General features: G+C 49.9%; 6 protein-coding genes across 7 annotated transcripts; 2 read left to right on the top strand and 4 right to left on the bottom strand.

Moving 5' to 3' along the window:
* Positions 1 to 245: 245 nt before the first annotated feature.
* LOC111070019 (probable 2-oxoglutarate dehydrogenase E1 component DHKTD1 homolog, mitochondrial) lies at positions 246 to 7,171 on the top strand. The gene is made up of 12 exons (XM_022360318.2): positions 246 to 462; positions 3,174 to 3,306; positions 3,517 to 3,694; positions 3,765 to 3,987; positions 4,342 to 4,503; positions 4,619 to 4,692; positions 4,771 to 5,532; positions 5,596 to 6,013; positions 6,087 to 6,410; positions 6,484 to 6,672; positions 6,731 to 6,816; positions 6,908 to 7,171. The coding sequence occupies exons 1-12, from the start codon at positions 324 to 326 to the stop codon at positions 7,010 to 7,012; spliced, it is 2,793 nt and encodes a 930-aa protein (XP_022216010.2). The 5' UTR covers positions 246 to 323; the 3' UTR covers positions 7,013 to 7,171.
* A 564-nt stretch (positions 7,172 to 7,735) lies between these two features.
* On the bottom strand, positions 7,736 to 13,863 carry LOC111070007 (chaoptin). The gene is given in 16 exon segments (XM_022360298.2): positions 7,736 to 8,385; positions 8,444 to 8,630; positions 8,696 to 8,937; positions 8,993 to 9,416; positions 9,483 to 9,649; positions 9,651 to 9,842; positions 9,895 to 10,036; positions 10,096 to 10,352; positions 10,413 to 10,543; positions 10,614 to 11,223; positions 11,286 to 11,514; positions 11,605 to 11,739; positions 11,989 to 12,164; positions 12,244 to 12,957; positions 13,018 to 13,254; positions 13,600 to 13,863. Coding segments are annotated over 16 exon segments (3,948 nt in total). The 5' UTR covers positions 13,603 to 13,863; the 3' UTR covers positions 7,736 to 8,283.
* Positions 13,864 to 13,974: 111 nt separating this feature from the next.
* On the bottom strand, positions 13,975 to 16,817 carry LOC111070030 (protein zwilch). 2 transcript variants are annotated; one of them, XM_022360329.2, is made up of 6 exons: positions 16,629 to 16,817; positions 15,570 to 16,561; positions 15,442 to 15,515; positions 14,898 to 15,384; positions 14,585 to 14,839; positions 13,975 to 14,522 (listed from the first exon to the last, which is right to left on the bottom strand). In XM_022360329.2, exons 1-6 carry the CDS (start codon positions 16,673 to 16,675, stop codon positions 14,455 to 14,457), a joined length of 1,923 nt encoding a protein of 640 aa, XP_022216021.2. In that variant the 5' UTR covers positions 16,676 to 16,817; the 3' UTR covers positions 13,975 to 14,454. The 2 variants fall into 2 exon arrangements, with proteins under 2 accessions (XP_022216021.2, XP_022216029.2); XM_022360337.2 differs by having other exon boundaries at positions 15,570 to 16,815.
* A 355-nt stretch (positions 16,818 to 17,172) lies between these two features.
* Positions 17,173 to 18,412, top strand: LOC111070046 (probable rRNA-processing protein EBP2 homolog). Its single transcript, XM_022360348.2, has 3 exons — positions 17,173 to 17,327; positions 17,390 to 17,473; positions 17,532 to 18,412. The coding sequence occupies exons 1-3, from the start codon at positions 17,262 to 17,264 to the stop codon at positions 18,303 to 18,305; spliced, it is 924 nt and encodes a 307-aa protein (XP_022216040.1). The 5' UTR covers positions 17,173 to 17,261; the 3' UTR covers positions 18,306 to 18,412.
* LOC111070056 (G patch domain-containing protein 4) lies at positions 18,360 to 19,312 on the bottom strand. Its single transcript, XM_022360359.2, has one exon. The coding sequence runs from the start codon at positions 19,256 to 19,258 to the stop codon at positions 18,455 to 18,457; it is 804 nt and encodes a 267-aa protein (XP_022216051.1). The 5' UTR covers positions 19,259 to 19,312; the 3' UTR covers positions 18,360 to 18,454.
* A 1,975-nt stretch (positions 19,313 to 21,287) lies between these two features.
* LOC111070067 (ATP synthase lipid-binding protein, mitochondrial) lies at positions 21,288 to 24,141 on the bottom strand. Its single transcript, XM_022360370.2, has 4 exons — positions 24,037 to 24,141; positions 23,378 to 23,484; positions 22,374 to 22,578; positions 21,288 to 21,700 (listed from the first exon to the last, which is right to left on the bottom strand). Exons 2-4 carry the CDS (start codon positions 23,423 to 23,425, stop codon positions 21,537 to 21,539), a joined length of 417 nt encoding a protein of 138 aa, XP_022216062.1. The 5' UTR covers positions 23,426 to 23,484; positions 24,037 to 24,141; the 3' UTR covers positions 21,288 to 21,536.
* Between the last annotated feature and the right edge of the window lie 1,181 nt (positions 24,142 to 25,322).

The raw sequence follows: 25,322 nt of genomic DNA, 5'->3' as shown, positions 1-25,322 counted from the left end.
GGAGACACCTGCCGAGAAGAGCTGTTAACAGCAGTATGTTAACTAACGCCAACAGTACGAGATAACAGCGATCGAACAGAAAGCTTTTTCGCTCTCTCTCTCTGTCTGTCTCTTCTAGTATCAGCACACACTGCAGGTCACTCTCACGCATTATCACTCTCATTCTCTTGTAGATTGCTTATCAGCAAACGGGAATACTACTTTGTGGGGGTCCGGGCTACACAACAAATCCCATCCAATTTCAGTTCTTAGTCGAACGGCAACCGGCGGCGGCTTTACATTCCCGTGTTCATCCATTCAGTGAAACGCTTCCCGTTTAATCAATGAAAATGCTACGCTGCTTCTCGCACTCGGAGACGAGATTCGCGGCGCTGCTCGTCGCGCAGACACGCCCACAGCGGGGCTATCACAGCGAAAAGGGCGTCTGGGGTTATAAGCCGATTCCCAAGCGCGACTATCAAGGTAATCTCCAGTGCCGGTTCACAAGTGTTGCCAAGACTTCAATTAAACAAGTTGCATCCATCCGTGAAGATAGCCATCGCACCGATAAGGCAAAAAATCGTTCAACAAAATCAAATAAACAAAATAGCAATGGAAATGTACACATCAACTAAAGAGAAAAACTCTTTGCTTGACCGCTCCTCGGCAAGCCAGTGAGAGCACAACAGCTGACCGAAAAGAAACCTCAAAACGAAAAGAAACACAGAAGAGAGAGAGGAGCAGGAAAACAATAAGAAAAGAAAAGATGGGGAAAATAAAAGATCAAAGACAAATTGCTGTGGGTAAACGCAAAACCCAGAACCAAAAGTCAAACAAAAACTGCAGCTCAAACTCAATCTTTTGTGGCGGTGGGCACATCGAACATGCTGGAGCACACTCCGTTATACATATGAATAGTCGTGCCATATACAAAAACTACTTACAATGGCTAGTGGGGCTATATTCATTGGTTTATGTGCTTCTCCTGCTAATCTTTGACTATCACTTCTCACTTTAACTTTAAGTTCTGCCTGCAAAAGCAGCAAACTTTAAGGAGAAATCCAACCCAATCCAGCTTCAGCTGCAGCAGACCATCGAACATGTTCGACGCAACCTGTTGGATTAATCTCTATGATTTATTGTCTGTGCCTCCGTTTATACGACTTCTTTTGGGCTAGTGGAATATTTCTTTGGTGGTTTTTTGTGTTTTTTACTAGTGGAATACTCAGTACTCTTTAGAGTGTCAGGGGTGCATTGTATATTTCTTTAGATATTTTTATCAGGCAGAAGGAATAATTTAATTACTTTTTAAACGGAATTCCCATAGCTTTACTCTCATTCTGAGATTGTTTTCAGTATAAATTCAAAGTAAATATTTTTCTTAGTGAACTCTCAGCAACTCTTTAGAAAAAGGTATCCCCGTGGTCCCAATTTGTACTCGATTTCTGTTTTTTTATGCTTTTCCTGTGTTACCTAGCCGTGCTAATCTTTGGTCTATGGCTTATCACTGTGTTTTCACTGTGAAATCTGATAAACTTGAAAATATATAGCCAGCTCCGGGGCTGTTATTCGTATATTTAGAGCTGCTAAAGATTGTAAAGGCCCCCCAGGGTCTCTCTATCAAGCAGCGCTAATTAAGAGCAGACAAGAGAGTGAACTGTTTCACACAGCAGATAGAGCAGATAGAGCAGATGGAGCCTCATCCTCTAGCCTCGCTACGGGGTGCCTCTACGGCCGGACAAAGCTGCTCGAAGCTCGACGAACAAAAGAAGTGGCCGAAAAATTGAGACTCTTTTGTGACTGTCCAGCATCCTGCCTGGCGACACAATTGAAGGCTTATCGAAACACTGGCCAGCAGTGCTCCGCCTGGATCCAACTCCTCCTTCCTCCTTTGACTGGGCTGGCGACTGAAACCAAGAGACAAGACATTGCCATTGCCATTGCTCTGTCTGTCTGCTCTGACATCAGTGCTGTGGCAGCTCCTGTGCCTGGGCCTGCTCCCGTGTCCGGTTTAATTCAGTTGACAGCCACCGTCCCACCCCGTGAGGATTCCGGGCTGGATCTCACTGTTCGTCATTCGTTTGTCAGTCTTGTTTGCTTGCATATCCGTCAGGCAGGCCATTATCCTTTGGCTCTTGAGGCGCCACTCCAATAATATTTGCACGCCCAAGTTGAAATGTTGTCGCCGCAAATATTCATTCATCATTCGTCGCGCTCCTGTCCGGCGCTCGTCCACATTAAATTGATTTATCACCGAAATGTGGTGTGGAAATTGCATAAATTTCTGTAGAAAATTCAACCGCCAGCTGAAGACGACCCCACGAAGATGGGGATGAGCCCCAGGACAGACTCTTAGACTCTTAGGTCCTGCAACCTACGACTGCCCCTGCGGAGGGGTCCTGTAAACCCACGACTCGTGGCTAAAAAGAGGGTCCTGTAATCGAGTGATATGCGTCATCGCATAAATCCTCTAAGCAGGATAACACTTTGGCACGTAAACACCTAAACACCCAACGAGTTGTCAATGGCTCAACCAGAGAATAAAATGCCAAAAAAAAAACACAGAAGGGAACCAATAAAAACAACCATTGCCCTTTCTCATCTGTAACGGGAATTGGTCTTCCTAGCAAATATAACGAATTTTAAATACCCTAAGCAGAGAACCGAGAAACTGAATCAAATTTAGAAGTAGACAGCCATAGAGAGCACGATTGTCTGGTACAAACTTAAATTTAATCGAAAGATCTCAACTCTTACAATCCCCCTCCTGATGAAAAAGCTTCTGACAGTGTCATAACTTCTTTCCTACCATCATTCTCTCTGCTGCAATGACATGATTGAGCTCCCGACGATTCCTAGCTAGAGAGACACTTCCGTTCCCACACCCACACCCATTCCCTACCCCATTCATATTTGTTCCATTCAGATTCATATCGGAGCCATAATATTTACCGAGCAAACATCATTTGACAGTGCACAGACCCTGCCCTGTCGTCCAAGAGTCCATCAAAATGAAGCTGAGCGTGAAAAGCAAAAGAATAAATATCATAAAAGTAAAAGGCCAATAAATTCAAAAGGCCGCTCACAGTTGGCAATGCGATGGCGAGGATGGGATGGCAACTGCACGTGAATCCTTTTTTAAATAATTTATAACGTGGGGAGGAAATTTATATTGTTTACGCATGTGTTCGCAGTCGACGACGAGGTGCGGGCGGCGCGGAACGCACAGGGCAATGTCTACCGCCTGGTGGAAGCCTTCCGCCAGCACGGACACAAATTGGCAACTGTAAATCCCATCAGCATCAAAGCGCCGGCTAGTGGCCAGAGGTGGGTGTAGATCCTACTCTTCGTGCAGGACAGGCTAGCAGAGGGAGAGCAGCCCTGCCAAATGTCATATTTTATTTTTTGTTCCCCTCTGGTTTCTCCTTCTTTGTATTGTCACACGATGTCGTGGTTCTGGTTCTGGTTCTGGCCGTGTATTTGTCTTCTGCTTTTATGGCCCTGGCCCTCGGACTGGCACTGGACCCGGTCGAGCAGTGGGACAGAGCTCCAGGAATTAAGTCCCGCATTTTATGGACTGCAGACACAGGAGACGGTGCGCACCGCTGGCCTCTTAAGTGGTCCGCAGGTGGCCCAGGACGTGGCCCAACTGGAGCAGCTGCTCAAGGACATTTACTGCGGCAGTGCAGTCAGCGCCGAGTTCTCCTATGTCGAGGTAAGTGCCCCTTCCTTACGACAATACGCTGACCGAATACTGATCCCCCGCCATTCCGCTCGCTGCACAGAATCTGGAGGAGCGCGAGTGGCTGGCCAGCAACTTCGAGTCGCTGGAACAGCACCACCAGCTGCCCGACTCCCAGCGTCGCGAAATCGCCGAGCTGTTAATTAAGTCGCAGGCCTGGGATAATTTCATGGCCCTCAAGTTTCCCACCGTCAAACGCTACGGCGGCGAAGGTGCCGAGTCCATGCTGTCCTTCTTCTGGCAGCTCCTTCGCGACAGTGTCCAAGGTGAGTCCTAGAGCGTAAAGTGTAAAGTGGAACTGGTAGAGTTCTGTTTGTTCTGCGTGCGGGCGTGTTGGCTGCTTCTAAGGCACGATTAGCGGGACAGAATATCGCGCACCCTACTCAATGTTCGCAACTTTGTGGCCCGACAGCCAGCCCGGGGAGGTGACATGGCGATACCCTGAAAAAACAAAGAAGAGCGGTGTGGGGTGCCACCATTTCGGTGTCTCGAAGTGTAGCGAAACTCACACCTGGCTGCGCAACGAAGAAGCCCCCACCACCCCAACGGCTACTCACATATCAGCGCACGCTTTCTTAACCCTAATCTGCTTTGCCCCGAAACTTTTGCTTCCACCACAGCGAATATCGAGCACGTGGTGCTGGCGATGCCCCACAGAGGACGAACACCGCTGCAGGCGGCGCTCCTCAACATGCGGCCGGCGAAAGTTTTCCGCAAGCTCAGCGGCGCATCGGAGTTCGGCGAGGACATTGAGGCCATGTCGGACGTCATAAGTCACTTCCGTAAGTGGAACTTTTCCGCCACACGGCACACACGGCACACCCGTCGTATGCGTAATTAAATCAATTTCAAACCACCGAATCCCTTTTGCCTTTCCCTTTGCCTTTGCCTCTGCAGATGTTTCCGAGCAGCTGGAGGTGCTGGGCAGACCGCTGAACTTCAGCATGGTGCGCAATCCCTCACATCTGGAGGTAAGCCGACAGCTCTCAGACAGCCACATGCCACAAAAGTTTGTAACTTCATCTTTGCCTTCTGATTCGTAAATCCAGGCTGCCAATCCCGTGGCCATGGGCAAGGCCCGCTCCAAGCAGCAGACACGCGGCGAGGGCGCCTTCGGCTCGGGCAATCAGCCCTTTGGCCAGCACGTGCTCAGCGTAATCCTGCACGGAGATGCAGCCTTCGCCGGGCAAGGCATCAACCAGGAGTGCCTCAACATGGCCTATGTGCCGCACTTTGAGGTGGGCGGCAGCCTCCACCTGATTGTCAACAACCAGGTGGGCTTCACCACGCCCGGGGATCGTGGTCGGTCCACTGACTACACCTCCGACCTGGCCAAGTCCATTCAGGCGCCAGTTTTCCACGTTAATGGCGACGATCCCGAGGCTCTGGCGCGCATCAGCAACCTGGCCTTCCGCTACCAGCGGGAGTTCCGCAAGGACATCTTCATCGATCTCAACTGCTTCCGTCGTTGGGGCCACAACGAGCTGGACGACCCCACCTTCACCAATCCCCTGGTCTATCAGATTGTGCACCAGCGCCAGTCGGTGCCGGACCTGTATGCCCAGCAGCTGGCCAAAGAGCAGATTCTGTCCGAGTCCCAGGCCAAGGAGATGAGGGATAACTATATGAAGTATCTGGGCGAGGAGCTGGCCCTGGCTCCCAGCTATCAGCCGCCGCCGTCCTACTTTGAGAAGCAATGGGCGGGCCTCCAGTTGGCCCCGTCTCAGGAGCTCACCTACTGGGACACGGGTGTCGATTACGGACTGCTGCACTACATAGGACAGCAGAGCGTCAGCTTTCCCGAAGATTTTGTGAGTACTCCCGAGGGATTTGGGTAATCCATGATCCCTAAGACTTGCCCTTTCCGCATCCAGAACATCCATCCGCATCTGCTGAAGACCTTTGTGAATGCTCGCCTGAAAAAGCTGGAGGCAGGATCGAAAATCGACTGGGCCACTGCCGAGGCCTTGGCTCTCGGCAGCCTTATGTACCAGGGCCACAACATCCGCATCAGTGGCGAGGATGTGGGACGCGGCACCTTCTCCCACCGCCATGCGATGCTGGTGGACCAGAAGACCAACGAGATGTTCATTCCCCTGAACAGCATGGAGGGCGGCAACGGGGGCAAACTGGAGCTGGCACACAGCATTCTGTCCGAGGAGGCGGTGCTGGCCTTCGAGTACGGCATGGCCATTGACAATCCCCAGAATCTGATCATCTGGGAGGCCCAGTTCGGTGACTTTGCGAATGGAGCCCAAATCATCATCGATGCCTTCATCTTTTCGGGAGAAAGTGAGTTTTAATCGAGATTTTGTGCTCGTTTTAATCTCTCTCTCCCTGTCTCTCTGTCTCTCTTTATCCACAGCCAAATGGATGGAGTCGAATGCTTTGGTGATGCTCCTGCCGCACGGCTACGATGGCGCTGCCTCCGAGCACAGTTCGTGCCGCATTGAGCGTTTCCTGCAGCTGTGCGACTCCAAGGAGACATCCGCAGATGGCGATAGCGTCAATGTGCACATTGTCAGCCCCACCACACCCGCCCAGTACTATCATGTCCTGCGTCGCCAGCTGGCCAGGAACTTCCGCAAGCCCTTGGTGGTGGTGGGACCGAAGACGTTGCTCCGCTTGCCGGCAGCCACCTCCACGCACGACGACTTCCAGCCGGGCACGCTCTTCCACAATGTTCTCGGTGCGCAAAGGTCACCCTTGGGGTAGCGTTGCTTCCTTCCCCCATTAACAGTCCTTCTGGTTTGCCTTTTTAGGTGATGCCAAAGTAGAGCCGGAGCAGGTGCGAAAGGTCGTCCTGTGCAGTGGGAAGCACTACTATGCCCTGGCGGAGGAGCGGGAGAAGCGTCAAGCCTACGACACGGCCATCCTGCGCCTGGAGTCACTCTGCCCATTCCCCATCCAGGAGCTGCAGGCACAGCTCGCCCAGTACGGCCACGTGCAATGTGAGTTTCCTATCGTAAACTTTGCTCCCCCCCACTCTATACGCTCCGCCATTTGCAGCCTTCGTTTGGAGCCAGGAAGAGCATCGTAATATGGGCGCCTGGACGTTTGTGCGGCCACGTTTTGAAAATTTAATTGGCCAACAGGTAAAAAGTCTTGCGCACACACAACACACAGCACACAAGCCGCAAAAAGAACTCACACAATCGCCATCTCCACCCCACCCCTCCCATACAGCTCCACTACTGCGGTCGCTGCGAGGCCCCCACCCCGGCCACCGGCATCGGCAAAGTGCATAAACGGGAAGTTGATGAGATTGTTGCTGCCCCATTTGAACTTTAGTTGAAGCCGGATGCCGGATGCCGCCTGCCCCACACAGCACCACAGCCACCAACTAACCTCCTGCGAGTACTGCTCGTGCTCTGCGCCACAGCCTGTCCGTATATCACAAAGTACTTTTAGCTCAATAAAACTGCCAAAAAACATATATAAAAACACGAAGGAAGGTCTGGCGCAAGCTGAACGAAAGTTTAGATACCCTTGGAGGTACATAAAGCAACGAGGAACTGTAGGATTTAGTTATGATTTGGTCTCCACTAAGTAAACACATCTGAAGGTTCCGATTTATATACTGGTTAGAGAATCTTTCGTTTACATAATCTCTCATCCAGTCTATAAGATCAATGCAGGCAAACTTGTAGTAAAAATCATACTATCCCCGTCTAGAGTATGGCAGTAAAAGTGTATAAATGCAGAAAGTAGAGCGAGAAACGTTCACCGCCTTTCACAATAATTTATCGTATGGAAAAGGCAACGTGGGTGGAGGCGAAAAACTTTAAGCCAAAAAGTTTTAATTGTTTGTTGCTGGCTGGTCCAGCCCTGGTGCCTGCCCAACGATTGTGTACATAATTTGCCGTAGCAGGAAAGTACTGGCCCTGGCCCTGGCCCTGGCCTGGCTCTGGCCCCATAATAATCCTAATGTCCTGCAAGTGTAAAGTTCCACACAAAACAAAAAAAAAGAGGACATAAAGCCAGAGACGAAAGTGAAGAAAGAGCAGGACGAACTTAACCTACCGTAAATATTTATTATATGTTTATGAAACATTTTACAGACTTTCATTTTGGAACTGTTCAAGCAGCGAAGTGAACCAACTTATAAAAGAAGTACAGAAAAGAGTCATGGGATGGGATGATCATTAAATAGGTTAAATTAGATGGATTAAATAGACTACAAATATAACGTAAATATACATGGAAGAGAGACAGGCGAGACCGAGACGAGCCGCTAGAGAGATAGATCTATGAGGTGCATTGCGGTGAACTATGGCACGAGTTATATAAAGTGTAATTGGTGGAGGTGAGGAGAGAGTACTACATATAAGGCGTTGCCAAGGACCTAAAGCGGATAGAAGGTTGAGAGAAGGTTGAGAGAAACAACTAACAAAGGATTCGAAAGAGGCAAAAGTCATCATCGTCATCGTCACGCTTAAACCCTAGACGGCAGGCAGGGTACCAGAGTACCAGAGTAGAATAATCTATACGACCTGCCTGCCATAGACTTGCTCTAGAATGTTATAAAAGTCGGTGGACGTCTTATATGCAAAGTGCAGAAGTCACATCCAGAAGACCATGGCCACGCACACGGCCACCACCACGAAGGCGGCCTCCCGGCAATTGGCATTATCCCAGCCGCATTCCAGATCGAATTTGAGTGCCTTTCACAGTGGAGTTAGTCGGTTAGTATACATTAGGCGATACATTAGGTGCTTTTACCTCCATGAGCTGTTTGCCGCCGTTGTTCTCGCACCGCGTCTCGCGCAGATCATCGTCATGGTCATCGCAGTTGTGGCGTCCGTACACCTGGCAGGGCGAATTCATGAACGTACGGAAGACGGTGTCGGTCCAGGTCTGCGATGAGCAAATGTACTGCCGTCGCTTGCGCTGCCAGAACTCTACCCACCTACAGCAAAGGGGACAGGGATTATAGCAGCAGCAGCAAGGGCCAGTCTGTTACGAGAACCCTACCCCAAGTCGCAATCGCAGTTGAGATCGGTGTGGGACATCTTCAAGTCGGTGAGGAAGACACTGTTGGGCAGATAGGGCACCTGGCCAGTGTTGGGATTGGGTATCTTCTTCAGGTTGCGATTGTTGTAGCGAATGTCCAGCGAGATATTGCGCACCCGACCCATATGCTTGAAGAAGTTCGGCGGCAGCGCTTGCAGCGAGGTGTTGAAGAGTTGCATGTAGAGGTAGGGAGACCGCATGCCCTGAAAGCATCTTTTAGAATAGGGATATCTACAGGGACATCTATCAAGGACGTACTTTCAAGATGTGTTCGTTCAAACTGCCAAACTGCGGGCCACTGAACGTGAGGTTCGTCAGCTTCGAGGGCAGATGTCCCTCCATTTCGCGCTGCAGATCGGTGGGGTTGCCCAGCTGCAGAGTCTGCATCTCCTGGGTGGGACCCGAGCCCTTTTTCACGATGCGTGTGAATGGCTGTGGCGCCTCGATCCACAGCTCCCGAATGTTGTAGTGATGGCGCAGCAAATGGGGAATGTTGAAGTGCTCCAGATGGGAGTAGGCCGTCAGCTTGAGCGATCGCAGATGGGGCAGGGAGTCCAGGCAGCCGTATTCGAAGTAATGCAGCCGAAAGTTGGATATATCCAGCATCTCCAGGTCCTCGTTGACGCCATCGAAGCTGTTGTTGTTTAGCGAGGTGATCGGGTTGCCAGAGAGCATGAGGCGTCTGTGTAATAGAGCAAACAACGATCAGAGGTCGAATAGAAGCATCCCAATGAATGGCTAAGCGCACCTCAGATGCGGCAGCATTTGTGTCATCAGTGGCACATTTGTCAGATCATTGTTGGAGAGGTCCAGCATACGCAGGTTGCTCATATTGTGGGCCAACTCCTGCGGAATCGAGGGCAGCTCGTTGTAGCCCAGGCGGAACTCGCGCAGATACTTCAGCCGGATCTCTGGGAACAGTGCTCAAGGAGACATTCTCCATGCCCAGCTTGATCAGAGAGTTTTCCAGGCCCATGAAGGATTTGTCCATTACTTTGAGATCGCGATTGTGCGAGAGATCGAGCACGGCCAGCCTGGGCATCGTGGCAAAGACGGCATCGTCGATGCGCAGCAGGTAGTTGTAGGAGATGTCCAGGTACCGAAGGGACTGCAAGGAGCCACGTTACATGGCTGAGAGTAAGGGTACGGGATTGTCTTACTCTGAACTTGTTGGACAGATCCATGCTGTGGATGGTGGAGATGAAGTTGTTGGACAAGTGCAGCTCGCAGAGCGTCAGTGCAGCCAAGCTGGACAGCGATGAAGAGGGGATCTTCAGGAGCATGTTGTGCGAGACATCCAGTCTGTAAAACAAAAAGAAATTTAGCCAATCTGGTTGGCAAAGCACCTCCTCGCCACTCACTTTTCCATTCCTCCATTATAGAAGAGATTGTCGGGCAGTCCGCGCAGATGATTGTGCGAGAAGTCAACGATGCGCAGTCCCTGCACCGGCTTGAAGATATCCTGCGGTATGTCGCTCAGGTAGTTGTGGGCGAAATAGATCAGCTGCAGCTGCTTGGTGTTCTTGAAGGCGTCAAAGTCGAGCTCGTGGATCCAGTTGTAGCTGAGATCCAGCCACTGCAGGTTGGGCATGTTGCCAAACACATCACGAGTGGTGTTCTGCAAACAGAAGGAGACCTTAAAGAGAGTTTTTGGGAAGGGTTACAGCTAGCTACCCACCATCAGGGAGTTATAGCCCAGGTGGAGGTGGGTCAGCGAGATCTCAGCGGGACGGAAGTAGCCCGGATGAATGATGGAGACATTGTTGTGGGACAGATCCAAGATCTTGATGTTCGAGTGGTACATGCTGCCTGCAAGGAAAAGCGAAAGAGCGTTGAGAAAGAGCCAGGCCGGAAGGATGTTTAGGGGGTTCGCTCCCACCATGTTCGTTCCGTCCGCTCCATGAGGAGTTGTACATGAGCTGCTTGATCTGATTGTGGCTGACATTCACATTCAAATTGGACAGCGTGCCGACCTGGTCGAAGTAGTCGAAGTTAAAGTTCGGCAGCTGATTGAAGGCCATGTCCAGGATCTCCAGTTTGGGCAGATTCTGGAAGGACTCGTCGGCCAGGTTGTTCAGTTTGTTTCCCCTCAGACTCAAGTACTCCAATTCGTCCAGATTCATAAAGGCCCGACGCTCGACCTTGTCGATCTTGTTGTCATCCAGCTGCAGCTTACGCAGCGCCTCCAGATCGAAGAATGTGTGCTGCGAGATGGATGTGAGGTGGTTGAAGCGCAGCGAGATCTCCTCCAGCTTGGTGTGAATGTCGCCCTGGAAGGTGCCCTTCAGGACCTGTTCGATGCGGTTGTCGTGCAGCTCCAGCATTCGCAGGTTCTTCAAGAAGTGGAAGCTCGTGTCGCTCATGCTGCTGATGTGATTGTTGCTAAAGTCCAGCTCCTGCAGCGAAGTGAGGTGACGCAGGGGCTCAGCCGGCAGGGCGCTGCCCGAGTAGCCATGCGACATCTTCAGAGAGATCAGCGAATGACCAATCTATGGGAGAAAGAAGAGTTAGCCAATCGTTCTCAAAGGCATTATCCAAGGACCAAACCAACCTCATGGAACGCATCGTTCTCAATGCTCGATATTCCGTTCTCACTGAAGTCCAGCCGCTTCAGACCCCTCACATGCTTGAAGGCATGCGACTGTATGCCCGAGAGACTGGCCCTCGTTATCTGCAGATCCTCCAGCTCCACGCCAAAGTCCTTGAAGTCGTCGGGTCCCACGGACGAAGAGCCCAGCCGGGAGATGGAGAGCGAGCGCATGTTCCGCATTCTGGTCATACTTTTTGAAAATAAATACAAAACGTCGTTCTGGGGTAAGGAGGGGTGTGGTGTGTGTGGGCGGAGCAGGTCGGTGCGGGGGTGTACTTACTTGCGCAGGGTCTGCAGATTGGTCGGATCATTGCGGTCCCCGCTGAGGTCCAGCTTGAGCAGCGTGTAGTGCACGGCGTTGAATGTCTCGGTGGGCTTCTGTATCTTGATCTTGTTGTCCCGCATGCTGATGACCCTGTTACGAAGGAGGAAGCGGTGAGCAGGGGGTTGAGTGGCTTTGGTTATTACGCTGGCTTTTCCCTCTTCCTCACATTCTTCTTCGGTGTGCAGTCGCAATCGCAATCGGAAACGGGTCACACACTTAGCACACATTGGGGGGAAGCCCTAGAGGCCAGGCCGCTGACAATCGGATTAGGCCTCTCTCTCTCTCTCTGTGAGGAGGTTGTGGGTTTGGGGTGGGGCGTGGGCTTTGGGTCTGGCTCACCTCAAGACATCGAAATTGTTGAAGAGCTTGTGGTGCAGCTTGGTCAGATTGTTGCCGGACAGATCGAGGATCTGCAGGCTGTTCACCAGGCTGTCAAAGGCCTGTGGCGAGATGTTCGTAAGGCCGCAGTACCGCATGTAGATCTCCCTTATCTTGGCCGGTTTGAAGGCATCCTCCTGCCAGAGGCAGAGAGAAGTAGAGATTAGCAGATGGAAGGGGCAAGGGGCAAGGGATGGGGTCATCGTGGGCACCCACCTTGAGAGTGTGTATGGGATTGCCATCGAAGAAGGTCCGATTGACTGTGTCAAAGTATTTGAAGGAGTTCGGGGGCAGCACTTCGATATGATTGTACTCCAGATGCAGATTATCCAGATTCAACTTGGTGCTGGCCTTGATCTCGTACGTCTCGTTGCCACTCAGCGACCAGATCACATTGTGGGAGATGTCCAGGGTGCGAAGGCTCTTGAGCGGCCCCAGGGCGTCGTAGGGGATCTCCGAGAGAATGTTGTCGGTGAGCAGGAGGCGGGTGAGGCGCGGCATTCCGTCCACAAACACATTCGGATCGATTTCGAAGAGATTGTTGCCACTCAGGTCGAGGGTCTCCAGTATGAGCAGCCCCGTGAAGCTGTGCGTTTGCAACATGGAGATGCAGTTCTGCCGCAGGATCAGCGTCTGCAGCGAGTCCTCCAGCCCGCGGAACGAGTCGTGGTGGATGTGCGTTATGTGGTTGTAGCCGAGGTCCAGGTGCCGCAGCTTCTGCAGGTGCCGCAGCGACTTTGAGGGTATCTCCACCAGATCGTTCTGCGGCAGTATGAGCTCCCATAGCGAACGCTCCAGACCCGTGAAGGCGTCATCGGGTATCTCCGTCAGATGATTGCCGGACACCTTCAGCCGATACATGCCCGTCGACTGCAGGAAGTAGGGCTCGATCTCGCGCAGTCCCGTGTTCTCCATGTGCAGCATGAAAACCTATGCCCCAGAGGAATCGTTTAGCACATCCATATCCCCCGTTCGTGCGGCTACACTCACCTTTGACTGGTTCACCATGCGTGGCAGTGCTGGAAAGGGCACATTCTTGCAGTGCACAATGCCCAGATCTGTGGAGGACTTGGAGCAGGTGCACATCACATTGTAGGTGCAGGGCGGGTAGCGGGTCTCCTGCATCTCACGGTCGAACATCGAGGCGCGGGCCAGCGACATCCAGATCATGATGATGAGCGTTATGGTTAGGAAGGCATAGCCAAACTTGAAGAAGAACTCAAGACCCTAAGACGCGAGAGATTGGATGGCAAGACACACAGAGCAAGTGAGAAAGGATATACTAGAAATGAAGGAAGGCAGGAAGCATCCCTCGTGTAGAGTTCCCCTTCAACAGAAAGGGTTCAGTGGTGACTAGACCAACAGGAATTAAGTCTAAGGCTTCCCTCTCCCTCTTGGCCACAAAAACAGCTGGGGGCCCAGCCTTATGGCCTCTCTGTCACTGCACTTGAGAGGCTGCTCCTTAGCCTAGCATATTGAATGTCCTTTTATCAAATTATAAGCCACATTTAGCGGGCGCAAGTCCCCCAGTTCCATTGGCTTAAACAGGATCTCCTGTTGTGGCATACACACCATTTTGTTAATTGGATTAGGCACTCGCGATAATTGGCATTTAGAACAGACTCAATTCGATTTGGCTGCCACTCAATTCACATGTGCGGGGTGGGGTCCGCTCTCCACTGATTCCCACTGTGATTAATCCCTGCGCAGGACACTCGCGTCTCTGTTATCACTGCCCTCTGGCCAGAGAGTAGTCCTTGGACGCTCGCACCGATTGCTGCTCGACTTTCTGCTTGAGAGAAACGAAACACGTCCGAACCGAAGCGCGTTTCACGCACGTCTGACACATGGAAATCAATCGGCTGTGGGAAGTTGGCCGGGCAAGTGGCGCGCCCAGCTAATTGGATTGTAACATATCGGGAATTCTCAGCGGCGCCGAGACGCCTTCGTTGCATTTGGCCATTGGGCACAGCACCAGCACATACACACAGGCACAGCAGGCTTTCGGTTAATTTGCTGCATTACTTTAGTGAATGGATGGATGGATATGGATGGATGGATGGTCGCTTGTTTAGAATATGGCCAACAAAATGGATACGAGAATAGGGCCAGCCAAAAGGGCGGAAGAGGATTTTGGTTTTCAAGATTTTCTGGGGCCAGTCAATGCAGCAATGCAGCAGTGCAGCAGTGCAGCAGTGCAGCCTCTGGGTCAGCTTAAAACTTGTACGAGTTCGCTTAACATGATTTCGGTTTTTGGGTGGGGGAAAGCGTTGAAAGCAGCGTGTACTACAAGCTGCAAACAATTGAGTCCGGAAGGGATCGAGCGGTATACATATAGGATATAATTTACGATTTACAAAAAATGCTCAGAGGGTTACAGCCGAGGTAAAGGAAGTGGAAAGGGGAGTGTTATTGCAGGCGTCTGTCTCATTTCAGTGTGCGAATCTTGCGATAAAGCCAGGCATGGTAGGTACGTTCCTTGACCAGTTCTTTATCTGAAATGGAGGTGCGCATAAATAAATATCAGAGGCAAGTAACTTTTGCTGCTTCTACCAACCATCGCACTGAAAGCACTGAGCCAGCTCGGGCGGACAAATATTCTCCGAATTAAAGTAGAAGGTGGTCTGCAGTTCGCGGAATTTGTTCAGCGACTTCATTGTGATATGCCGCGAGTAGGGCTCCTTGGCATCTAGATGCTCGCGAACGTAATGGGCCGCGAGGTGGATGTCCATCACGTCACTAAGCTGGTCATCGATGGCCTCCACCAGCTTGGGTGTCTTCTTCAAAAGCTCAGAGCACACATCGCTATAGACTAGAGACAAACGAACATTTAATTTTCGGATTTAGGATTGCTCGAAGACTCTGCTCACCATTGGGCAGATTCAGGTGAATGTGTATCATCAGCAGATGCTCCATGGTGCAGTGGATTTGGAACAGCTTCGAGATCCGCTCCATGCTCTCGTGCTCATCAAAGTGGCTGTTTTTGATGCCGGCCACATCCTCGTCCCCATACTTGACGCCCGTCGTCCGGCTGTCCGCGTCGAGATGCAGCAGGGTCTTACGCATGCCTGCTGCTCCTTGCGTGGCATCTCCTCGGACGGCGTTGTGCAGTGATTTGCGGAGCTGCGGCACGTTCTGGGGCGACCCATCCGCCGTCTCTAAGGTTGCCTTCAGCAGATTGGTGCTGCACATCTTGCTCTCCGTGTAGATAAACTCGTAGTCTTTATACACCTTCTCCAGGCCCACTTCCAGCAGCAGTTCCAGCGCCTCGGCGCCACTCAGGCAGGGAATGGCTAGGCGGCGATTGGCCAGCTCTGTGATGATCTCCGCCAGGCGGTTCTTGTTGGTTGGCGTATTCTTTGAAAGATAATTACGTGAAAGAGATGATCCTGGATTTCATTTGGCTATACGCACCACAATGTTGGAGCGAGCGGCGCACTGGAAGAGCATATTGAAGGCCATCTTCAGATCCTTGTAGGAACCACAACCTGGAGCACACAAAACATGACTTTGATCCTCGAATTAAAGAGAGATTGGCTTACTTTTGAGCAGCTCCCAGAGCTTGTCGGTGAGATCCGTTAGCCGCCTGCCCTTGGCGCGATGCACCACCTCCTCAATGTCGAACTCGGCCGCGCCACTGCTGTAGTGATCCATCAGGCCAGACACATCCGTCATGGTCTTGTTAATCGACTCGCGCAGCTCGTCCATATCGATGCCGGGGCCACAGCGATAGGTGGGGTCCCGGCCAAGACCCTGCTGCTCGTCCTTGTGGTAGCTGACGATGTCCTCGCGAATGTAGACCAGGATGCGCAGCTGGTTCATAAAGTCCTGCGTCAAAGGACTGCAATCGCCCACGCGAAATATGTGCGAGAGAGCCACCTCGCAGTCCCGCAGGTTGACCAGCAGGGGCTGTGGAGCCGACGTCGTCCACGAGCAGCGCAGCGTCATGTGGGGATTGACCTGATATCTGTTCTCAATGGCCGTCTCCATAGGCGCCCCGCCTGCTGTCGAGTGCTGACGCACCAGGGACTGCGAAGTGACCATAAAGGCGGGCAGCACACCCTGGTAGCTGAGTATACCGCGCGAGAAGTGCGTCTTGTTGAACTCGTACTGCAGCAATTGGGTCTGGCCATGGTCGCTGCCATCGCACAGAAACCAGACGGACCCCAAGCCATCGGCGTGCTGAAAGTGCTCGGTGCAGATGATGGCGCGCGCCTTGTCCACGGACACACCGCGCTGAAACTCCTCCTCCAGCTTCCACGGACTCGAATGCACCAGTTGCAGCTCCAGCGATAGGTCAGCAATGACATCCACAATGCAATCGTCCTTCAAGGGACTGCCTGTCAGATCCAGCTCGGAGGTTCCCTCTATTTTATTGGGCAATTTTTTCGGCGTCGTTTTGATTTTGGCCGCCGCTGCATTGCGATCCTCCTTGAAAACGAGCACGATCTTTTTGCCGACCTCACTGGCGCCAGCTATGCTGCTCAGGTACGTGGGCGGAGGTCCATAGGTGATGGTAAAGTCCTCCCCATACCTGCGCATTAATTCGGCATAAATATTTGCAAGATTTGCAGCCATTTTTCAAGAAAACAAAAACCAACAGTAAAAGCGGCAAGTGTTCAAAAACAAAGCGTGCATCGATAGACATGAATGTATCGAAATGCAGACCTTTGTTTACACATTTTTTTTATAAGTAATGACGTTCTTAAAATAAGTCAGATTGTAGAAAATGGATTCATCTATCTGATAAAATGATATTTTCAGTTGTTAAAGTCGTAGCTAGTTAGTAATATTAAATCGAATATCAAATTTTTTTCTGAAACACATTCCTCGCTAGGGTCTCTGTCGAATTTTACATAAATATGTAGTTACCATGTAAAACATTAAATTTTCCACCAGATTGATTTTTGATTAAACCTTATTTATGAATAATTCTAATGAATATGGGTACTTTTGATTGGCAAATATTTAAGGAAATTGATTAATTAATCGTAGAGAGATATATTTTCAGTGCTGAGAGTTTTAGCTTGCTAGTAATATTAAACCGAATATAGAAATCATGGAATATCAACGCATCTTGTCGTGTCCGTGAGTATATTTACGGTATATTTTGATAATGACACGGTATATTTCGGTATAAATGCAATTTATCGATAAATCACAGTGGTCACACTGATCGTCGCACGTGTTGATATTTATTTTTTATAGCTCTGAAATTTTATCATAATTTAAGCATGTCCGACTTTGAAATGGAAGAGAGTGGCTCGGAATACGACTCCGATGACAATTCCGATGCTGAGGTAAGTCATGGAATGGAAGTTTAACCCAAGGAACATGCTAAAATTCAATTTGTTTTGAGTAGCTGCAAGCTGCCTTTGAGCGTGGCGAACTAAAACCCGGCCTCAATGTGGAGTTCAACGGAAAACGCGACAGAGTTAATGATATTGTAAGTACACACACTCCTCTCCTTTCCTTGCCGCATATGTGTAATCATCCATTTGCAGACAAAACTGCTAGCCAAAACAGAGGCCATTCGGCTGCAACTGCCGTGGGTGGAGCGCCTAGACATGGTCAACAGTCTGGCGCCCTTGGCCCCAGAGCTGGCCGTGCAACTGGAGAAGCACGAACAGAAGCGCGCCAATGCGTTCAAAGGCAACGCCAAGCTACCATACGTCCGCCCCGAAGAGGATCCTGTGCTGAACGATTTCAAACGCGAGATGCTCTTCCATCGCCAGGCCCAGAGCGCCGTGCTGGAGGGAATCCAGCGCCTCCAGGAGCTGGGCCTCAAGACACGCCGTCCGGACGACTACTTCGCCGAAATGGCCAAGAGCGACGAGCACATGCAAAAGGTGCGATCCAATCTGATGGCCAAGCAGCAGGGCCAGGCCAAGTCGGAGCGCATCAAACAGATCAGGGAGCAGCGCAAGATGGGCAAGATGCTGGCCAAGCAGACCAAGGTCCAACGCGAGGCCGAGAAGAAGGACATGCTGGACAAGCTGAAAAAGTTCCGCAAGGGCAAGCTGAAGAACCTGGACTTCCTCGAGGACGCCAAGGCGCTCGAGTCCAAGCAGAAGAAGACCGCCGAAAACCGCAAGGCCCGCAACAAGAAGTTCGGCTTCGGTGGCAAGAAGAAGGGTCTCAAGCGCAACACAAAGTCCTCGTCGGCTGGCTTAGACGCAGAGAAGTCCACGCGCCGGCAACGGGGCGCCAAGGCTGGAGCGTCGGTCAACAAGCGGATGGGCAAATCGCGACGCATCAAGGCCAAGGGCAGAAAGTGACAGCACTTTGGCTTATAATTAGGTGACCAAACTTAGCTTTTAAATGCCTTCCCAGATCGTGTATAGATTTATTATAACTAAATACATACAATTTATGTGCACTAAACAGACTATGAAACGAGTTCCAATCGAATGAAACATCTCTTAACCTATTCCTGATCCTCCTTCTGCCTGTGCTTCTTTTTCTTACTTTTGCTCTTGACTGGTGCTTCAGCTTCTTCATCGGCTTCCTCGGTCTTGCGCTTCTTTTTCTTTGACTTTACAGGCTCCTCCACAGACTCCTCTTCAGCTTCTACCTGCAAGTCCTGGTCCTTCTCTGCTTTGGCCCTTTTCTTCTTTTTCTTGGTTGGTTCCTCATCTAAGCGAGACTTTTGCTTGCTCTGCAGCATCTCCAACATCTCACGCTCCTGCTGCTCTATCCGCGCCAGTTTCCCACTCAATTTCAGGCCATGGCGAGCGCCCTTGTGCGCCGTTCGTCCGCCGCAGGCCTTGAAAAGCTCCTCGTCCGTGAGGACAGTGACTTTGGAGACGGCTATGTCCTCCACCTTGATGCGTTCCGTATTGTCCACCTCTCCACCGTCTTGGGTGAGCAGCGCTGTCTGCAGAAAGTTGTCGTAGGTGGCCGCACCAGCGATGGCCTGCTGCTCCTTGGCTTTCCTCAGCTTGCGGGCAGAGAATCCCTTGGTGGAGATCTCGACCGCCTCCTCGCCGTGCTTGCGACCCGTGCTGACCTGGCCGTTCTGCTGCACCTGAACATCCACATTGTTGGCTGCTTCATTGAAACACCTCTCCCACCAGTGGTCGTTGAATTCTTTTGCTCGATCCACGCCCAAGCCGGCGTTGTCGAACTTAAGGCTGGCTTTCAATGGAGCCGCAATGCCAGTGCTGTTCTTGCCCAGCCCCTCGCCCTCTTTCCAACCATATTTTCCGAGAATCTTCTTGGCAAAATCCATGAGGCAGGCGCGCAGTGTGTAAATGTAGAGAGGAAAACAAAACGATCTTAACCCCCGCAACCCCCTCTATTTAAACAGCCGAACCACTAACCATACAGTATATAGATGTGCCAGTTCATACAACGAAAGGGGCGCAGCTGAGGTTTCTGTCCCAGCACCCCCAGGTCTTCGGCTGGGGGCTGGGACCATTCGGCTGGGTGCTGAGACGTCGGGTCGTGGGCTGAGACGCGGCTTTTTGACAGTTCGACAGACGAGATGGAAGCAAGCCGAGAATTGCAGGGTGTGGCGCAGGCACGACCAAATTTATGAATCTTATTTCCGAAACCGTTTTGAGTTTGTTCTGAGTTTGTTTCCAGGTTGCGTAAAGTGTGTGTACTATTCACACACGGCTGTGTGTGGGCTCTACATTTTTGCCGCTTGAATTGGTTTTTCGTTTGTTTTGAGGGCTGATGTAGCAACCTGAGTGGCCTGCCGCAACTAACTGAGGATGGGGGGGGGGGGGGGTTTTGTCGCGCCAAACTGAGTGGGCGGGTTTGGCTTTTTTTTTGACCCGGGGCCGTAGTCCGCCACGCCGGGCGGACACCCCACCGGGGGCCGGGGCGTGCCGGTTTTTTTTTTTTTTTGGGTTGTTTTTTTTCGTTCGGGGGCCGCGCACCGGCGCTGGGCGGCTGGGGCGCGACCCGAGGTTCGGGCCGTGCCCACCGGGTGGCCCCCGCACCTGGGAGCCCGGGGGGGGCCCGGGCCGCGACGCGGGCGGCACGCCCGACGCCGCACCCAGGCGCACCCAGCCGGACCGGGGGGGGGGCCCGGGGCGGGGGGCCGAACACACCTTCAGGTAAGCAGAGGAAAATGTTACGGCTTTTAAATTCTTATTTTAGATCAATCATTATTTACAAGAAAACTGCGATATCGTTCAGCTGAACTGCGTTAAAATTAACAGTGCTAATCAAGTTTCATAATATATGTGCGTATATCGAAATACTGACTGGTCGATAATGGGTTAATATTGAAACAGTTAGCTATCGATAGCCTGGGTAATATTGTGAATGCGCACCTATCGATAGACTTGTCGATTGGCTAGTCATCACAGAGCTGCATTTTGTCGGTACCGCCAGAAAATTCTAATTTGAATTTTGCTACAAACCGACTCTTCTGCACCTTTTTCATATTTTTTGGGTTTTTCAAACAAAAATTTATATAAAACAATGACTTTTCCTTTAACACATTCATATCTCCTTTATTTCACAATTCGGCTCCGTGCTTCTTTTTCGTTTGCTCATGCCATTGATAAAATCCTACTGTTAGTACATATTTAAAATAAATATTGAGTGGCAATAAAAAAATTAACTGCGTTACATTAAGGAAATTGATTTTCGAATACAAAATACACTTGAAAAGAAATTGGTTCTCAGTACACGCCACATAAAATAGCAAAATGAGCACAACTACAGCGCTCAGCACCGCGCACGCACATGGACAATGCCCCGCCAGGGTCGCCCGCACTCGCATCACCACCCCAGATTGATGTTGGAGGGTGGACAGAGGTGGCACGTTTAGCCTGCCGCTTTGACGGATGATGGTGGTCCAAGAACTTCGGTGGAGAGAGAGAGAGAGACTTGAAGCGGACGTGGACCACCTCTTCCACCGGGATGAAGGCGAGTGGTGCGACTCCTGGCTGGGCCTCCTCCGTGTGCGTGCGTGCGTGTGGCTGGGGCGCTTAGCCCGAAGCTTGCTTCAATTAAAATCTAATTTCAATTTATACAGATTCAGCTGTTCGTTATACATTTCGTTACATCTTGATCGTGAATGCGTGTCTGTCGGTCTAGTCTTCGATTCCATTCGATCTGATCTCTATAATGCGTTCTCGCAGTGTTGTGTTCTTCCAGAATTGTTTATTGGCGCTCTGCTGCCGCTGCTGATATCGTTTTAAACTTAACTCAACTCAATGTGTGTGTTCTTCTCCTCGACGACGATGTTACTTAGGCGATTACTACGTTTCGGATGTTTTTTAAAAACAAAATTACATATATTATGTGGTTGTGGTTGTTGTTGTTATTTTATAATTAGATAGTTGTACAGGATGTTCTTGTTGCTATCAATCAATCAATCAATCATTTTTATCATTAATAATCGAAAAAACGAACGATGGTGTTGTTGGTTGGTTGTTGGTTACTTCCCCTCTGCCGCCGCTCGGATGCCCGCGTCTGCCCTCAGCCGAGCACACACACACACACGCACGATTGCAGGAAACAAGGACGAGCATTCGATCGATGCGCGCTTAGAAGGCGAAGAGCAGCAGGAAAGCCATCATAAGACAGAACAGACCCATGGCCTCAGACAGGGCGAAGCCCAGAATGGCGTAGGAGAACAGCTGCTGTTTCAAGGATGGGTTCCTGGCATAACCAATGATGAGGGAACCGAATACTGTTCCGATACCAGCACCTGTTGCATTGGTTTGTTGTCAAGGAGTCGGAAACATGTGGGGGGGAGAAAGACAATATTCAATTAGTCAACTTAGTCTCACTTGGAAAATCCAAATGAATGATGATCTTCGGCCACAGCCGAAGAGCTCTGGCTGTGCTTATACGACTTTTGTTCAGGTATAAACACAACCGTCGCGGTGCTCGCCCGCCCAGCCATCGTGTTCCGTCTTTCGCCTCTTTTGCTGACGCCAGTCAGTCACAGATTAGTCTGAATTGAGTTCTGCATTGCCCGGAGGCGCTGCAGCAAGCACATTGCACTAAAAAAGCCGGCCACGAAAGTTTTCAATGCGACCAGGCGGCAGTCAGACGCAAGCGCCGATGGCAACACCAAGCCGCAGGATTTCTGGTACTTTCGTCCTGCAATCACACAGGTTTCCTGCTAGGAAATGAAGCCTCCGACACACAGGCACCTCTCGATGCACTGCATGTTGTACAACACAAGGAGGCTTGGCCAATTCTCAGACCTTCCCGGGGCAAAGTAAGAGTAATCAGATACTCGTTGTGTGTGCCCCAGATGCTAGTTTGTAACTGACTGAAGGAGGTGATGAGCCGGGACGTGACATGGGCGGGGACCACGCATGATGGATTGCGATGAGGATGGGAATGGGAGCAACAACAAAACCAATACGAACCGGATCCAGCGACACCGACTGTTGCAGCACCAGCTCCAATGAATTTGGCAGCCGAATCAATGTCACGGGTGACGGGCGAGGTCTGGAATGACCTGATTTGTGGCAGTAATGCAACTGGGGTTGTGTTCTGAGCGGCAAAGGTCTGGCTCTGGCTGATGACAGCGCTGCTCAATGGTCGCAAGTACTGCTTGGAGTTGGCGAGGAGCTGCAAAAGGAAGACACATAGAGTTGATTATTATGTAAGAAGAATGCGGATAAGTGTTGCTGTGTACTTTGCTTGAGATAAAAGTGTATCCAAACGATAAGAACCAGTTGCCATTTTGCTTTCCACCCCCCTATTGTGAGAGACGCGTCAGTTTCTTGTGCTCTTTCGCCGTGAGAGAAAAATCTTATTTAATAGGCATTGGCCGGCCATTGCCAAGTTATGCAATCGTTGAGTAATTGAGGTTTGATAATTTGGCAACTGCATTTGTTGTTGTATTGCTATGGACACTGACCACTGACGCTGTTGCACTGTCGAATGGATTTTCAGATTATCAATAATGTCATAAACAAAAGTTGAATTATTCCTCTCGCCATTGGAAAGCTTTCACCTGTTCTAACCTCAACTAGGGCCGCGCGCACGACATAGTACACGGTTAGTGGTTATACAATGCCATGTGAGGCCCTTTGTCGGCACTAATTGGTCACCGAATTGGTTCCATTTCGATTCAAAACTGTTCAAATTCCTTTACTTGTAACTTAATTGCATTTAAATTATGTTTCCAGCCGCACTCCCAACATAACCTCAAAATCCGCCTGCAACTTATGTAACTGTATGTGTTTCCACGATTGGAAGCAAGTTCACCACGAAGGCCCATGTAAGCGGCTGCCAGCATAGATTTTTATGATATCAAAAAAAAAAAGAAAAATCGATGCAGGCTATTGATTATGCAACACATTTTAGCCAACTTTATCTCGCACAAGGGTACAACAACAGTAACATCACATTTTCGTCTACTTACGGCGCTCCTGGCAACGGGGGCAATGCGAGAGACTGTCGACACGAACATTTTCAGTTGATTTTTTTTTTGATTGGCTTACGACAAAATTGAAGCTAGCGCACGGAGCTCTGCAAAAGATATAGATGGAAATAAACCTTTAGATTCTGTGCAATAAAATGGGCAAACGCCGCTGCCGCCGCTGCTGCTGCTGCTACCGCCTGCAAAATGTTACGTAATGGGTGGAAAAAGTTGCTTTTGCACTGGACTTTGACGCGAGTCGATGTTAATATTCACGCTTTATTTTAATTCTGACAAATTAAAACCTTTTTCTTTAGATTACAAATTTGGCTAATATACTTTGGCTGTTCAACTTTTTCAGTGACGCAACGACTCGACACACACGCACACTATTGAGCACTGGCAATTCCTCTCGTCACATGTGTGTGTGTGTGTGCCGCAAGATGGCGACAACTTCGACACGTTTTCGAGAAAAATGCAATTTCCACTGATAATTAACACTATTCCACTTGATTGCACTTTTGCATTCACATTCGCCAGATAATCCAAGGCATTTTCTTTCCGAGCACTGATTATTCAACCAGCGGAGGGGGTGCTCCGCTGGCGGCGGCAGCAGCTGAGCAGTTTTCATTCCCAGGTCGAATTTTCATCGCAGAACTCACTTCGAACAAACCCTTAACAACAGTGGAACCGTATTGAACGCGAAATATAACTTTACCCTGTGCTGGCCAAAATGTGGAAGTCGGCGTGATAGACTGGAAGTGGATCGGGAAAGGTGCGCGCGCACGCGATGGTATCGATAATCTTTTAATTATGGTGTTTTTAATAAATAAATGTCGTTATTTGAATACACTGACATCCGTGTGCTGCATTATTTTTTAAATGTTGTTAATCAATTACCTTAATAGCGGCGTCCGGGGATAAATGGAATTGCAATTGTAAATAATTTTCGGTAAATGCAAGCCTGCGCCGTTCCCAACCGTGGTGTACTGGAAGCGATATACTATACTGGAAAGCAATGCCGGTCGTGCGTTATTATCACCAACAAACTACAACGTTCACTGCTATCACTTCGACACTGAATATATTTATTAATTTACTTGACAAAGGATGCCTAAATTGTCAAACGCTGTGCAATTGAAAATGGCAAACTTGTCAAACCGGGCACCAGAGTTGCACAAGCAGTGTCTGCGATAGTTCCGATAGTCGGGCGGGTCAGTTTAAAAAGTATTGGAAAGTATGTAGTCGATAGATAGGTTTGTACCATTTAATTATAAACTAATTAAACAACCACAATATGTAGTGTAATATAATCAGTTTTTCTACTTAATTTCGCCGTTGCTCATTTAATCGACCCTCAAAAATATACCCAAAAATACCGAGGAAAATCATATTCCGTAGTTCCGATAGGTTGGCGGGTCAATTTAAGAGGTATTGGAAAGCATGTAATCGATAGTAATGCTTGCACTATTTTACTATGAACCGTAGTTCATAGAGCACAATGTTGTAGTGTAATTGAATCTATTTGTCTACTTAAATTCGCCCTTGCCCATTTAATCGAATGCATCACTCTAGCCCTGGTCCCAGCCCGTTCCCTTTCTGGCTTATTCACCACGTCCACGCACACAACTACAGCCGCCGTTCCCGTTAGGAACATTTGATTTGTATGGGAAAAATTTCAGCAACATGGGGAAATGAAGTAGCAGCATTGCTGTGCAACTTTGGCAAAAATGGATATTCTTGAGATATTGTTTGTAATTTTAGGCTCCAATTAATGCAGAAACTACTCAGTCTCTGTTTAAAAGATATTAACGAAATTTTGCAGCTCACGGGTCCCAATAATAAGTATCAGAACCGGGATAAAAGTTTATATAAAACACAAACATATGCATTAATAGGTAAAAACATCTCAATCTAGGATAAAATCATAAATAATGTTTCAATGGAG

The sequence above is a fragment of the Drosophila obscura genome, unplaced genomic scaffold, assembly GCF_018151105.1.
Source record: "Drosophila obscura isolate BZ-5 IFL unplaced genomic scaffold, ASM1815110v1 contig_150, whole genome shotgun sequence".
NCBI classification, from domain to species: domain Eukaryota; kingdom Metazoa; phylum Arthropoda; class Insecta; order Diptera; family Drosophilidae; genus Drosophila; species Drosophila obscura.
This window is presented reverse-complemented; position numbering and strand designations above follow the sequence as displayed.

Bases quoted from the DNA above. Each gene is read 5' to 3' on its own strand.
- LOC111070019 (XM_022360318.2), top strand. From the start codon at position 324: ATGAAAATGCTACGCTGCTTCTCGCACTCGGAGACGAGATTCGCGGCG. The intron at 5,533-5,595 runs GTGAGTACTCCC...TTCCGCATCCAG, and splicing joins TCAGCTTTCCCGAAGATTTT to AACATCCATCCGCATCTGCT. The intron at 6,411-6,483 runs GTGCGCAAAGGT...TTGCCTTTTTAG, and splicing joins GCTCTTCCACAATGTTCTCG to GTGATGCCAAAGTAGAGCCG.
- LOC111070030 (XM_022360329.2), bottom strand. From the start codon at position 16,675: ATGTCTATCGATGCACGCTTTGTTTTTGAACACTTGCCGCTTTTACT. The intron at 15,385-15,441 runs GTGCGTATAGCC...TATCTTTCAAAG, and splicing joins CCGCTCGCTCCAACATTGTG to AATACGCCAACCAACAAGAA. The intron at 14,840-14,897 runs GTGAGCAGAGTC...GTTTGTCTCTAG, and splicing joins TCACCTGAATCTGCCCAATG to TCTATAGCGATGTGTGCTCT.
- LOC111070046 (XM_022360348.2), top strand. From the start codon at position 17,262: ATGTCCGACTTTGAAATGGAAGAGAGTGGCTCGGAATACGACTCCGAT. The intron at 17,328-17,389 runs GTAAGTCATGGA...TGTTTTGAGTAG, and splicing joins ATGACAATTCCGATGCTGAG to CTGCAAGCTGCCTTTGAGCG. The intron at 17,474-17,531 runs GTAAGTACACAC...ATCCATTTGCAG, and splicing joins GCGACAGAGTTAATGATATT to ACAAAACTGCTAGCCAAAAC.
- LOC111070056 (XM_022360359.2), bottom strand. From the start codon at position 19,258: ATGGATTTTGCCAAGAAGATTCTCGGAAAATATGGTTGGAAAGAGGGC.
- LOC111070067 (XM_022360370.2), bottom strand. From the start codon at position 23,425: ATGTTCGTGTCGACAGTCTCTCGCATTGCCCCCGTTGCCAGGAGCGCC. The intron at 22,579-23,377 runs GTAAGTAGACGA...TTCCTTTTGCAG, and splicing joins CCCCCGTTGCCAGGAGCGCC to CTCCTCGCCAACTCCAAGCA. The intron at 21,701-22,373 runs GTTCGTATTGGT...CCAATGCAACAG, and splicing joins AGTCGGTGTCGCTGGATCCG to GTGCTGGTATCGGAACAGTA.